At 43.2% G+C, this 15,718-nt stretch overlaps 1 protein-coding gene across 3 annotated transcripts in view; it reads left to right on the forward strand.

Annotated features, from left to right (window-relative positions):
- The window catches only part of DSP (desmoplakin), a 106,037-nt gene that overhangs the window by 81,754 nt on the left and 8,565 nt on the right, over positions 1-15,718 (forward strand). Inside the window, exons 22-23 of one of the 3 annotated variants that reach the window (XM_068236858.1) lie at positions 3,509-3,607; positions 11,947-14,241. In XM_068236858.1, the coding sequence (XP_068092959.1) occupies positions 3,509-3,607; positions 11,947-14,241 (2,394 nt within the window). The remainder of the gene's footprint in view (positions 1-3,508; positions 3,608-11,946; positions 14,242-15,718) is intronic. The other 2 variants (XM_068236859.1, XM_068236861.1) reach the window with 2 other exon arrangements.

Here is a 15,718-nt window from a genome sequence, read left to right on the forward strand (position 1 = left end):
CCTGCGCACAATGGTAGGGACGCCACTGATCCAGCTTCAATGTATACGAGCCAAAAGATATTTGCAGATTGATGTTGAAGTGTGCTAGTACCACTGGAAGCAATGAAAGCCAGTGGGTCCTAAGGAAGTTAGGACCCACAGAAGTGAGTGTTATTTTTATCTTGTAATTTGGCTCTCATACATTAAAGCTGGATTGTTGTATTTTACACTGAGGGGAGTCCCTGTCTATCTGCTTATATCTCCCTGTATGTTTGGATGTAAGCTGATTTGTAACCACAGTGTTGAGAGGAGAAGGGATCTCCCGGTGTCAGTGTATGCTTATCTGATGGAACTCTAGCACAGCAGTGTTTGTTCTATTACCATCTTAGTTAGCAGAGCTAATATAGTGGTTGAAAGCAGGCCCCTATTGTCCTATAAGTATTACTATCCTTTTGTGGGGCTGCCCACCCTTTTGGTGAGGTTTGTTTTGAAATCGTTTATTAAATCAGTGCCAAGACCTCCTAAATGAATAGTATTGGAAAATAAATTTGAGTCGGCATGTGATTTATGAAGAAAACAATAGACAAATACTATACCTTATAATTTTAAATGCAGTAATTTAAGTCTACACCTTCCCACACACTAACAGAATGACTGGAAAAAATGTGCAATGAAATCTCAGTTTTATTCCTCGCGCTGAGGATTAAATGTTTGCTGCATATGACTGTGTTTAAGGTTTATAGTAATCATAGTAAACTCCACTGCTCATTGCACATTTTACTTCAGTGATCTCTTAAGGTGGCCATACACTTATATGATTTGCAGCAGATTCAACCATCAGATTTCTGTCAGATGCCTAATCGGGTCGAATCTGACAGGAATGTATCTGAGTGTGCCACACAGTAGGAATCGAATTTCAATAGATTTCAGAATGAATTTGATTGAAATTCGATCGAAATGCAGTGTTGAACCATTCGATCCAGTGCAACCCTATGGGCCATCGATCAGCTGCCAGCAGCCAATCGACCCAGATTTTCCGTCCGAACCAATCGATCGTAATCGGTGGAAGATCGATCGGCCGATCGATGATGATTTCTGCTGCATCAGTCAAAACGGTCAAATCGACCAATCGATGGCTAAAATCGACGGTGTATGGGCCCCTTTACACTGCTAGTGAATTCTGCTAATCTGACAGATGTCTACCAATCAATCTGCTAGTGTGTGTGAGTGGCATTGGGGTCATGTTATTCATGTGATTACTAGACTTCAATAACTTTAATGGAGTTAGAAGCTACAGCAGCCAGTCACAGCAACTAGTTTCTAAACATAGCAGTTGGCTGCTGTAGGAAGTTATAGTTGGTAACTGCATATTGGATTCTGGTCACAACTACTAGTTGCTAGTGACAGTTGCCCACATGACATTGCTCTTTATTTTCCTTGTTTGAAGGCCACCTGAAGGAATGTGTGACCTGAGTAGGATTGCACATTCATGTTTATCTCATAACTAGGTTGTGTTCCTTTGTAAGTTCAGGGAACTGATAAGTTCAAAATGTCAACATCTATCTTTATGGGAGCTGAAAACAGCTGGTTTTACAAGGGTCGATTATGCCTCATAATGCCGAACTGATCTGATTGACATTTGATCGATTCCTTTATTAGACACAGCAGGAATCTATAAAGTATTGATCTAACCACCACCATTTTGATGTAGTGCAACCAACAACTGTTTGATGTAGTGCAATGCCATGGGCCATCAGTCTCCACTGCACCTGCTATGCCCCTGTCATGGAGAAACGCCTGCATTTGTCTATCATTGTATCCAGTGGTGTATCCAGAGGGGGGCATCCCCTGACACCATTTCTGTCCCTGTGCTGCACCACCATTCCTTTCCCCGTGCTGTGCCATTATGTCACTTATACTGGGGACACCTCTCGCTACCTACACTGTTAATGTGTCCCCCAGTGTACTTATCTAGTGTTCCTATCTATACTGGGGTGCTACTTTTACTAGGGGACACCTCTCACTTCCTATACTGGGGTGGCTGTGGCTACTCATACTTGGGGACACCTCCTACCACCTATAGTTGAGGGGATGGGTTATTATAAAAGGGGTCACACCTTTCACTACCTACAATGGATAGGGGGCTATCTATACTGGGAGGGCTACCCATACTAGGGTTCTTTATCTGGATACTTGTAACGGGGGATAACCCTGGTGACCTATACTGCCCTTCTGGCTACCTATACTGAGGGCTACTGCAGACTGCCTATACAGGCGGACTTATTCTGCCTATACTGGGGGGGGCACCTCTGACTAGCTAAACTGGGGAGGATACCTCTGGCTTAAAAGTGGGTGCACCTCTGGCTACCTAACACTGGGTGCACATCTCGCTACCAATTAGTATTGGTCGGTCTCTCCCCAATACTTTTGGGGGTACATTTAGCTACCTAATACTATTGAAGGGGCACATCCGTCTACCTAATACTGCTAAATCGGGGACACTCAGGCATACGTAACAGTAAAAATTGTGTGATGGCTATGGCTACCTAATATCTAGGGTATATATATATATATATATATATATATATATATATATATATATATATATATATATATAATTATTATATTCTCTCACATGACTACTTAATTCTGTTATCTGGAGAACATGGCTACTTAACGTATGGTGTATATAGAGCACACTTGGCTACTTAAAGAGACTCTGAAGCTAGAATAAATCTCGCTTCAGAGCTCCTAGTTAGCAGGGGCATGTGTGCCCCTGCTAAAATGCCGCTATCCCACGGCTAAACGGGGGTCCCTTACTCCCCAAAATCCCATCCGTGCAGCCGGGGATCACTTCCTGATTGAGGCAGGGCTAACCGCCGCAGCCCTGCCCCACGCGCGTCTGTCAGCGCGTATCTCCGACTCTCCCCCGCCCCTCTCAGTTTACCTTCACCGAGAGGGGCGGGGGAGAGGCAGCGATGCGCCGCTGATAGACGCGGCTGGAGCAGCAAAATCCAATTTGGACGTTTTTGCGGGGGGGGGGGGGGGGGGGGGTGAAGGGACCCCCATTTAGCCGCGCGGGATAGCAGCGTTTTTAACTATGAGCTCTGAAGCGAGAATTATTTTCGCTTCAGTGTCTCTTTAATTTAAATAATTTTATGTTATCTTAAGGAAGGAGGTTTGTGACCACTTAATATTTTACTGGGGGCAGGGACTACTTGATTATCTGGAGGCATGTAACGTAACTACTTGATTTGAGGGGGAGCGCAATTTCATTGTTTGCCATGAGCGCCATATTGCCCAGATACACCACTGAAACACCCAGCTTTGACAATTCTGAATATTAGTTCTTCTATGCTAAAGAAAAATTGTGTGTAAAATAGCTCTGCATGCACAATTCAGTACCTACAAACACTGCTTACTTTTTAGTTCACTGTTATTAATCAGGCAACCTTATTGTTAAGAAAATTTGATACTCTAGCATACAATATACAGTACATTTCATGTTTAAATATTTTTATATTTTTAGTCTGCTGAAGTCCAGGCACGCTACATAGAGCTGCTTACCAGAGGAAATGATTACTACAGACTTTTGCATGAGATATCAAAGAGTATGGAAGATTTAAAGGTAATTTCTAGGACGGTACAATACAATAGATTAATCTTATTCACGCCCATCTTTTATATGTAGATATACCAGTGCTGCATTAATAATTACTGGGCATTTTCATATTGTATGAAACCTGCCGAAACACACTAAAGCACTTAGAAAGGAATACTAACAGTCCTGACTGCTCATCTGTAGACATCAGATTAGAATACTTGTTTCTATACCTATAATGGTTTTGAATTTTTCTATTAAATATTTTGATTTAGTAGAAAATTCCTGTAACTGCAAGCCATATGCTCCCCCCACCCCCACCGCTCTAGCACTTTATTAATGCCCTCACTCACCCTGGCTTTAAAGCACACCTAAACTGAGTGTGATATGGAAGCTGACATATTTATTTCCTTTTAAACAATGTACGGTATATTGCCTGGTTGTCCTGCTGATCCTATGCCTCTAATACTTTTAGCTATATACCCTGAACAAGCATGCAGATGTTTGACTGAAGTCTGACTGGATTAACCAAATGTTTTGTTTCAGGTGTGTGTGTCAGATGCTACTACAGCGAAATATATCAGCAGGAGGCCAGGCAACTGGTATTGCTTTTATGGAAATAAATAGTGCTTTGACACTATATTCCTCTCAGTTCACGTGTCCTTTTGAAAACTGTATTTATTTGTGGATCACTTTGAAACAGTTGAGAGCTGTTTAACCACTTGAGGACCTAGGGCTTTCTACCCCTTAAGGACCGGCCACTTTTTTTCCATTCAGACCACTGCAGCTTTCACGGTTTATTGCTCGCTCATACAACCTACCACCTAAATGAATTTTGGCTCCTTTTCTTGTCACTAATAAAGCTTTCTTTTGATGCTATTTGATTGCTCCTGCGATTTTTACTTTTTATTATATTCATCAAAAAAGACATGAATTTTGGCAAAAAAATGATTTTTTTAACTTTCTGTGCTGACCTTTTTCAAATAAAGTAAAATTTCTGTATACATGCAGCGCGAAAAATGTGGACAAACATGTTTTTGATAAAAAAAAACCCATTCAGTGTATATTTATTGGTTTGGGTAAAAGTTATAGCGTTTACAAACTATGGTGCCAAAAGTGAATTTTCCCATTTTCAAGCATCTCTGACTTTTCTGACCCCCTGTCATGTTTCATGAGGGGCTAGAATTCCAGGATAGTATAAATACCCCCCAAATGACCCCATTTTGGAAAGAAGACATCCCAAAGTATTCACTGAGAGGCATAGTGAGTTCATAGAAGATATTATTTTTTGTCACAAGTAAGCGGAAAATGACACTTTGTGAGGAAAAAAAAAAAAAAAAAAGTTTCCATTTCTTCTAACTTGCGACAAAAAAAAATGAAATCTGCCACGGACTCACCATGCCCCTCTCTGAATACCTTGAAGGGTCTACTTTCCAAAATGGGATCATTTGTGGGGTGTGTTTACTGTCCTGACATTTTGGGGGGTGCTAAATTGTAAGCACCCCTGTAAAGCCTAAAGGTGCTCATTGGACTTTGGACCCCTTAGCGCAGTTAGGCTGCAAAAAAGTGCCACACATGTGGTATTGCCGTACTCAGGAGAAGTAGTAGAATGTGTTTTGGGGTGTATTTTTACACATACCCATGCTGGGTGGGAGAAATATCTCTGTAAATGACAATTTGTTAATTTTTTTTACACACAATTGTCCATTTACAGAGATATTTCTCCCACTCAGCATGGGTATGTGTAAAAATACACCACAAAACACATTATACTACTTCTCCTGAGTACGGCGATACCACATGTGTGGCACTTTTTTGCACCCTAACTGCGCTAAAGGGCCCAAAGTCCAATGAGTACCTTTAGGATTTCACAGGTCATTTTGAGAAATTTCGTTTCAAGACTACTCCTCACGGTTTAGGGCCCCTAAAATGCCAGGGCAGTATAGGAACCCCACAAATGACCCCATTTTAGAAAGAAGACACCCCAAGGTATTCCGTTAGTAGTATGGCGAGTTCATAGAAGATTTTATTTTTTGTCACAAGTTAGCGGAAAATGACACTTTGTGAAAAAACACAATTAAAATCAATTTCCGCTAACTTTTGACAAAAAATAAAATCTTCTATGAACTCACCATACTCCTAACGGAATACCTTGGGGTGTCTTCTTTCTAAAATGGGGTCATTTGTGGGGTTCCTATACTGCCCTGGCATTTTAGGGGCCCTAAACCGTGAGGAGTAGTCTTGAAACGAAATTTCTCAAAATGACCTGTGAAATCCTAAAGGTACTCATTGGACTTTGGGCCCTTTAGCGCAGTTAGGGTGCAAAAAAGTGCCACACATGTGGTATCGCCATACTCGGGAGAAGTAGTACAATGTGTTTTGGGGTGTATTTTTACACATACCCATGCTGGGTGGGAGAAATACCTCTGTAAATGGACAATTGTGTGTAAAAAAATCAAGATTGTCATTTACAGAGGTATTTCTCCCACCCAGCATGGGTATGTGTAAAAATACACCCCAAAACACATTGTACTACTTCTCCCGAGTACGGCGATACCACATGTGTGGCACTTTTTTGCACCCTAACTGCACTAAGGGGCCCAAAGTCCAATGAGTACCTTTAGGATTTCACAGGTCATTTTTGTTTCAAGACTACTCCTCACGGTTTAGGGCCCCTAAAATGCCAGGGCAGTATAGGAACCCCACTAATGACCCCATTTTAGAAAGAAGACACCCCAAGGTATTCCGTTAGGAGTATGGTGAGTTCATAGAAGTTTTTATTTTTTTGTCACAAGTTAGCGGAAATTGATTTTAATAGTTTTTTTTCACAAAGTGTCATTTTCCGCTAACTTGTGACAAAAAATAAAATCTTCTATGAACTCGCCATACTCCGTACGGAATACCTTTGGGTGTCTTCTTTCTAGAATGGGGTCATTTGTGGGGTTCCTATACTGCCCTGGCATTTTAGGGGCCCTAAACCGTGAGGAGTAGTCTTGAAACCAAATGTCGCAAAATGACCTGTGAAATCCTAAAGGTACTCATTGGACTTTGGGCCCCTTAGCGTACTTAGGGTGTAAAAAAGTGCCACACATGTGGTACCGCTGTACTCAGGAGAAGTAGTATAATGCGTTTTGGGGTGTATTTTTACACATACCCATGCTAAGTGGGAGAAATATCTCTGTAAATGACAATTGTTTGATTTTTTTACACACAATTGTCCATTTACATAGAAATTTCTCCCACCCAGCATGGGTATGTGTAAAAATACACCCCAAAACACATTATACTACTTTTCCTGAGTACGGCGGTACCACATGTGTGACACTTTTTTGCAGCCTAGGTGCGCTAAGGGGCCCAACGTCCTATTCACAGGTCATTTTGAAGCATTTGTTTTCTAGACTACTCCTCGCGGTTTAGGGCCCCTAAAATGCCAGGGCAGTATAGGAACCCCACAAGTGACCCCATTTTAGAAAGAAGACACCCCAAGGTATTCCGTTAGGTGTATGGCGAGTTCATAGAATTTATTTTTTGTCACAAGTTAGTGAAAAATGACACTTTGTGAAAAAAAACCAATAAAAATTAATTTCCGCTAACTTTTGACAAAAAATTAAATCTTCTATGAACTCGTCATACACCTAACATAATACCTTGGGGTGTCTTTTTTTTCTAAAATGGGGTCACTTGTGGGGTTCCTATACCGCCCTGGCATTTTACAGGCCCAAAACCGTGAGTAGTCTGGAAACCAAATGTCTCAAAATGACTGTTCAGGGGTATAAGCATCTGCAAATTTTGATGACAGGTGGTCTATGAGGGGGCGAATTTTGTGGAACCGGTCATAAGCAGGGTGGCCTTTTAGATGACAGGTTGTATTGGGCCTGATCTGATGGATAGGAGTGCTAGGGGGGTGACAGGAGGTGATTGATGGGTGTCTCAGGGGGTGGTTAGAGGGGAAAATAGATGCAATCCATGCACTGGGGAGGTGATCGGAAGGGGGTCTGAGGGTTTGGCCGAGTGATCAGGAGCCCACACGGGGCAAATTGGGGCCTGATCTGATGGGTAGGTGTGCTAGGGGGTGACAGGAGGTGATTGATGGGTGTCTCAAGGTGTGATTAGAGGGGGGAATGGATGCAAGCAATGCACTGGCGAGGTGATCAGGGCTGGGGTCTGAGGGCATTCTGAGGGTGTGGGCGGGTGATTGAGTGCCCTAGGGGCAGATAGGGGTCTAATCTGATAGGTAGCAGTGACAGGGGGTGATTGATGGGTAATTAGTGGGTGTTTAGGGTAGAGAATAGATGGAAACACTGCGCTTGGGTGGTGATCTGATGTCGGATCTGCGGGCGATCTATTGGTGTGGGTGGGTGATCAGTTTGCCCGCAAGGGGCAGGTTAGGGGCTGATTGATGGGTGGCAGTGACAGCGGGTGATTGATGGGTGGCAGTGACAGGGGGTGATTGATGGGTGGCAGTGACAGGGGGTGATTGATGGGTGATTGATAGGTGATTGACAGGTAATCAGTGGGTTATTACAGGGGAGAACAGATGTAAATATTGCACTGGCGAATTGATAAGGGGGGTCTGAGGGCAATCTGAGCGTGTAGGCGGTCGATTGGGTGCCCGCAAGGGGCAGATTAGGGTCTGATCTGATAGGTAACAGTGACAGGTGGTGATAGGGAGTGATTGATGGGTAATTAGTGGGTGTTTAGAGGAGAGAATAGATGGAAACACTGCGCTTGGGTGGTGATCTGATGTCGGATCTGCGGGCGATCTATTGGTGTGGGTGGGTGATCAGATTGCCCGCAAGGGGCAGGTTAGGGGCTGATTGTTGGGTGGCAGTGACAGGGGGTGATTGATGGGTGATAGGTGATTGGCAGGTGATTGACAGGTGATCAGTGGGTTATTACAGGGAAGGACAGATGTAATTAATGCACTGGCGAATTGATAAGGGGGGGGGGGGGGGGTCTGAGGGCAATCTGAGCGTGTGGGCGGGTGATTGGGTGCCCGCAAGGGGCAGATTAGGGTCTGATCTGATAGGTAACAGTGACAGGTGGTGATAGGGGGTGATTGATGGGTAATTAGTGGGTGTTTAGAGAAGATAACAGATGTAAACGATACATTTGGGAGGTAATCTGACGGCGGGTTTGCGGGCGATCTAATGGTGTGGGTGGGTGATCAGATTGCCCGCAAGGGGCAGGTTAGGGGCTGATTGATGGGTGGCAGTGACAGGGGGTGATTGATTGGTGATAGGTGATTGGCAGGTGATTGACAGGTGATCAGTGGGTTATTACAGGGAAGAACAGATGTAATTAATGCACTGGTGAATTGATAAGGGGGGGTCAGAGGGCAATCTGAGCGTGTGGGCGGGTGATTGGGTGCCCGCAAGGGGCAGATTAGGGTCTGATCTGATAGGTAACAGTGACAGGTGGTGATAGGGGGTGATTGATGGGTAATTAGTGGGTGTTTAGAGAAGATAACAGATGTAAACGATACATTTGGGAGGTAATCTGACGGCGGGTTTGCGGGCGATCTAATGGTGTGGGTGGGTGATCAGATTGCCCGCAAGGGGCAGGTTAGGGGCTGATTGATGGGTGGCAGTGACAGGGGGTGACAGGGGGTGATTGATGGGTGATAGGTGATTGGCAGGTGATTGACAGGTGATCAGTGGGTTATTACAGGGAAGAACAGATGTAATTAATGCACTGGTGAATTGATAAGGGGGGGTCAGAGGGCAATCTGAGCGTGTGGGCGGGTGATTGGGTGCCCGCAAGGGGCAGATTAGGGTCTGATCTGATAGGTAAAAGTGACAAGTGGTGATAGGGGGTGATTGATGGGTGATTGATGGGTAATTAGTGGGTGTTTAGAGGAGAGAATAGATGTAAACAATGGATTTGGGAGGTGATCTGATGTCGGATCTGTGGGCGATCTATTGGTGTGGGGGGGTGATCAGATTGCCCGCAAGGGGCAGGTTAGGGGCTGATTGATGGGTGGCAGTGACAGGGGGTGATTGACGGGTGATTGATGGGTGATTGACGGGTGATTGACAGGTGATTGACAGGTGATTGACAGGTGATCAGGGGGATAGATGCATACAGTAAACAGGGGGGGGTGGTCTGGGGGGGGGTCTGGGGAGAATCTGAGGGGTGGGGGGTGATCAGGAGGGGGCAGGGAGCAGGGGGGGGGATAAAAAAAAAAATAGCGTTGACAGATAGTGACAGGGAGTGATTGATGGGTGATTAGGGGGGTGATTGGGTGCAAACAGGGGTCTGGGGGGTGGGCAGGGGGGGGGGTCTGATGGGTGCTGTGGGCGATCTGGGGCAGGGGGGGGAGAAATCAGTGTGTTTGGGTGCAGACTAGGGTGGCTGCAGCCTGCCCTGGTGGTCCCTCGGACACTGGGACCACCAGGGCAGGAGGCAGCCTGTATAATACACTTTGTAAACATTACAAAGTGTATTATACACTTTGTATGCGGCGATCGCGGGGTTAACATCCCGCCGGCGCTTCCGTATAGCCGGCGGGATGTTGCGGCGAGCGAGCGGTGACAGGCGCCGGCGGAGGATCGCGTCACGGATGACGCGATCGCTCCGCCCATGCCCTTAAATGGACCGCCGCCTCTGTGGGTGAGGCCGTCCTGCAGGGCTCCACTTCCCCGCCGCCCCTGTGTAGTGGGCGGTCGGGAAGTGGTTAAGTAGTGAATATATTGTGTGCAGTATTTCCTGATTTTTAGTTTTTCTGGTCTGTTTCACAATTACTATAAAGGCTTGACGCTTTATTTTCTCATGGTTTTGTTCTACATAGTGAGGAAAACTAGTACTAGAACTACCGTAGATTGATTAAAATTGCGACCAAAGTAGTGTAAGCAAACTTGTACATGGTACATTTGTCTACAATTTTCTAGCTGGGAATTAGTTGGTGACTTTATATTCCACCCAGAGCATTTTCAAGCAGCATTAAAGTCTGCCATAACAAACCATGCAGCTATTCTACTTTTTTTTTATCCACAAGTAATGTCATCTGTGTAAAACTCACAGGTCCTTGGCTTGCAGAACAGCATTTCTAGGGGCTACCAGAGCATGTATTTCCTCAGATTCGTTCATAAATCTTATTGAGCACTTCTGTACAAGTTCACACTACAAATGTTTCCTCGACATAGTCTCAGAATTCTGCAGAAAATAACTCTGGTCTGTGTCTTCCCTTTGAGTGAGGGACACAGGTGCAAAATGACTGCAAAAAAGTCTATTTTTTTTTTATTTTCTGGCTACTGGATCCCATTTGAAGACATTTTAAAAAGGACTGATTTATATCCGTAATTACCAATTCAATCACCTAATAATTTATTGGGCTCTTAAAGGGAACCAGAGCTGAAGTAAAGAAAATATTCTATACATACCTGGGGCTTCCTCCAGCCCCATACACGCTGATCGATCCCACGCCGCCATCTACCACTGCCCGCATTTACGAGAACCGGCTCCTGTCACTGACGTCATCGGAGCCGGGCTACGCTGGAGAAGTGCGCCCTCTACGTATCTCTCCAGCGGCTGCTGCAGAGATACGCAAAGAGCGCACTTGTGCTATGCTAGACTGGCTCTGACTGATGGAACAGCGGGGAGCTGGTTCTCATAGATGCGGGCAGCGGTGGATGGTGGCGTGGGATCAATCAGCGCATATGGGGCTGGAGAAAGCCCCAGGTATGTATAGAATCATTTTTTTTTATTTTTTTTACTTTAGCTCTGGTTTTCTTTAAATACCTATACTGCATTTTTTCAGCTCTGTTAGAATAGAAAAAGTGACTGAATGCCCCTCCACGTTATGGTTTTATTTTTTATTTTATTTTTTATTCATTTTATACATGGAGAAAAGTTTTAAGTGTTCTTTTAACTACAGAAAAAAACCTGTCAGCAATTAGTGACCTGTTCATATCCTGTAACTTTAACTAGCCAGTAGTTATGCCGGAGATGGAAGTGGGCATTTAGTGCAAGATAGATCCAGATAAATCCCCATAATTCTGAAAGATTCCTTAAGTCTCGGTCTCAATGCAAATTTTGTTAATTATAAAAGTAAAAACCCTTTTAATTGTAACATTCTTCAGAAAATACTCTATTAATTGGCTTTAAAACCAGAATATATACACAGCCTGTTGTACTATCTTTTTAGAGATTGGTATCTAAAGTCTGTTTTTTTTATGATTTTGACAACGATCTTTGTTTACATTTTTTAAAACTTTCACATGAGAAAGTTTTTTTCAGATTTCAAACATCAGTATCTATTCAATATTCTAGAGTAATGAGATCTTTACATGTGTGTTTAGTCTGTGTTCCTAACTGTCTCTTTTTTTTTTTTTTTTAATTATGATTTTTTTTTTTTACTATTGCAGATGAAAAATACTAGAATTGAGTTACTTGAAGAAGAGCTGCGTCTTTCCAGGGATGCGAATTCAGACAATTCCCAAAAAAATAAAGCCCTTGACCAAAACCTTCAAAAATACCAGATAGAAATCTCAGAGTATAAATCAAGATTACTTCTTCTGGAGGACTTAAAAAGAAAATCTGAAATGGATGGGAATTCTGCTAAACAAAATCTTGAGAAATGCTATGGTCAGATTTCAGAACTAAATGAGAAGATAACTAGGCTTACTTATGAAATTGATGATGAAAAACGTAGACGGAAAGCCCTGGAGGACAGATGTGAGTTTCAAAAAACTGAATTTGATCAAGTACATCAAAGAAGGCAAAGTGAACTTGAAGGTGTCAACCGTCAAAAAATAGAAACGGACAAGATAATAAAGGAGAAGGAGTATGAGATAGAAAGACTAAAACTTCTACTTCAAGATGAAGGCCAGAAGAAGCGGGATTTTGAGAATGAGCTGTCAAAGGTAAGGAAGCAATGTAGTGAGGAAATCAGTAATATCAGGAACAAGTTTGAATCTGAAATTAACATTACGAAGACCACCATACAGCAAATTACAGTTCAGAAAGAAGAGGATGCATACGAACTCCGATCTCAGCTCGACAAGCTATCCAGAGAAAATCGAGATCTTACACAAGAAATTACCAGACTTAATGAATCCATTGTCCAAACAAATGAACAGCGCAGAAGGGCAGAAGAAGAAGCCCTTCAACAAAAAGCCTCAGGCTCAGAGCTTTCTCAGAGAAAGCAGACATTAGAAATAGAATTGCAGAAGATTATTAGAGTCCATTCAGAGGAATCAGTAGGGTACAAAAGGTCGTTAGAAGAAGCCAGCAGGACAATTCAGGATAGGAATAATGAAATTGAAAAGTTAAAGTTTCAACTTCAAGAGGAGGCAGCACGCCAGAGACAATATGAAAACGAGCTTATAAAGGTAAGAAACAATTTTGACGAACAGCTTATAAATTTAAGGAACAAATATGAGTCAGAAATTAATATTACAAAAACCACCATCCACGAGATAACTGTTCAGAAAGAAGGAAACATCAATGATTTAAGTAACCAAATTGATAATTTAACAAGAGAGAAACGGGACTTGTTGACTGAAGTCAACAGACTAAAGACCTCTCTGACGCAGGTGACAAATAATCTTAAAAAAACAGAGGATGAAGCTCATCAACAAAAGTCCTTTACATCTGAGCTAACTCAGAAAAGGCAACAGCTAGAGATAGAACTGAGACAGCTCAGTAGTGTTAGGAATGAGGAAGAGCAGAAACACAGGAAATCTCTTGATGATGCTGCCAAAACTATTCAGGACCGCAATAAGGAGATTGAACGGCTAAAAAAAGTTATTGAGGTTGAAACTGATCAAAGAAAAAAGCTTGAGGAGGAGCATATTAAATTACAGAGAACCCACTTTGACGTGCAGAAAGCCCACAACTCTGCCACAGACACAATAGGAAAATTGAAGATTCAGGAACAAGAATTAATTCGACTTAAATCAGACTTTGAAAAATTGGCTGCTGAAAAACAAGGACGGGAAAACGATATTAACAGACTTCAAGCCAACCTCAAAGACCTGCAGATGCAAAAGAGTAAACTGGAGGAGGAGTTAAATAGGCAAAAAAGAATTGCCTCAGATGAGTTTGCAAAAAATAAGAGGTTGGAAGAAGAGTTGGATGCTCTTCGAAGGACAAACAGTGAACAACTTAAAAAGATTACAACTCTGACCCAACAAATAGAGCAAATTACGGTTATTAAAAGGCAAACCGAAGATGACCTACGTCAGCAAAGGGAATCTTTAGACAGTCAGCTGAGAGACCAGCAAAGAAATATTGATGAGCTAAGTAAACTTGTTGCTGAAGTGGAAAGTTTACGTCGTCAATTGCATGTAGAACAAGAAAACTTGCGCCAAGCACACATCAGAAATGAGCACTTGCAAAAAACTATTGAAGAGAGAAACAGAAGCTTAAATGAAAGTAAAATAGAAATAGAGAGACTTCAGTCAATCACTGAAAATCTTACTAAAGAGCACCTGAGGCTGGAGGAGGAGCTGCGCTATGTTCGACTAGAACATGAAGAAATCAAAAAGAGCAAAGATGAAGTGGATGGTGAAAAAAATGCAACTATCACAGAATTAAAGAACCAGCTGCAAATCAGCAACAAGCGGTCACTGGAGCTTCAGGGCCTAATTAATGAGTTACAGAAAGAAAGACAAAATTTGAGACAGGAAATTGAGAAATTCCAAAAGCAAGCACTAGAGGTACTCAGATAAATTTCCTTAACTTTACCTTTATCCAGTAATTTAATAAATTAATTACCTAACCTATGTAATCCACTAATATTAACCGAGCCAGATTTATAACTTCTAATGTGTGCTTGTAAGTTCCTTGAAGACAAGGGCACCCTTGTCAAGCTCTTCTCTGTACTTTTTATTTGTATTATCTAGCTTACCATACTGACATATGGGGGTTAGGTAAAATTAAAGTAACCACTAGAAGCACTTAACATCAAGGACCTAAAAACTATTTGTCTTCAGAAGCTCTTCAATCCTTCTTTGAATGCAATTATACATGCCCTGCCTAGTGTGCACTGAGAGACTGCACCGTCATTTTAAGAAGAAATTTATTCTGTCCTTTGAAGGATACGGGATGTGGTACCTGATCCAATACAACTGCCTTATATTCTTTGCCGTTTGACTATTCAGAGAATTTCAGATATGTTGTCATATATGTCTATGCCATTTATATTGCTAGAAATGTTTTACGTTTGTCAAGGCACTGTTACATGCACCCACTGGTTTTTCCCATATATAAACCTCTTTAGACTTGAAAGACAGATACTAAAAAAAAAATCACTATGGCCCCTATTTTAAAGGGAACCTAAAGCAAAAAAAAAATTTCACTTACCTGAGGCTTTGACCAGCTGCCTGCAGCCGCTCTGTGCCCATGCCGGAACAAAACGATCCTCCGGTCCCTTGCAGCTGCTCGGGCCAGTCCATGGACACAGTGACCATAAGCCTCCTCGTTCACATGCCTGACGGAGGTAGCAACCTGCGTATGTGCAGTATAAGAAAATCTTGTACTGCGTATGTGCAGGGTGCTCCCGGTGTTGGGAGTGTGAACAAGGAAGCATGCGGCCAAGCAGACGCAGTGGCCATCGACTGGCTCAGTCCCTGAAATAAAAACTGAGCGACTGTGGGGGACCAGAGGATCGTGTTGTCCCGGGTCGGCTGCAGGGGGCTGTTTGAAGCCCCTGGTAAGTGAAACTTTTTTTTCTGGTTCAGGTTTGCTTTAGGTTTTCTTTAAATATTGGAGGCGCCAAGAATTGTTAGAATATTTAAAACCGTTTTAAAAAGGAGAAAAATGATGGACCTCCCTTAAATGACACACCATAAAGGTATAAAATGTATTTAGCTCAAGAATGACAACACATTTTGCCTTAAAGGGAAGGTTCAGGGAGGTAGGTAAAAAAAAATAAAAATCAATATCCACTTACCTGGGGCTTCCTCCAGCCCGTGGCAGGCAGGAGGTGCCCTCGCCGCCGCTCCGCAGGCTCCCGGTGGTTTCCGGTGGCCCACCCGACCTGGCCAGGTCGGCTGCCAGGTCGGGCTCTTCTACGATCCAAGGCCTGGCACTTCTGCGTCACACGCAGCCGCGCTGATGTCATCGGACGTCCGCCGGGCTGTACTGCGCAGGCGCAGAACTACTGCGCAGTACAGCCCGGCGGACGTCCGATGA

Source organism: Hyperolius riggenbachi, chromosome 5, assembly GCF_040937935.1.
Source record: "Hyperolius riggenbachi isolate aHypRig1 chromosome 5, aHypRig1.pri, whole genome shotgun sequence".
NCBI classification, from domain to species: Eukaryota; Metazoa; Chordata; class Amphibia; order Anura; family Hyperoliidae; genus Hyperolius; species Hyperolius riggenbachi.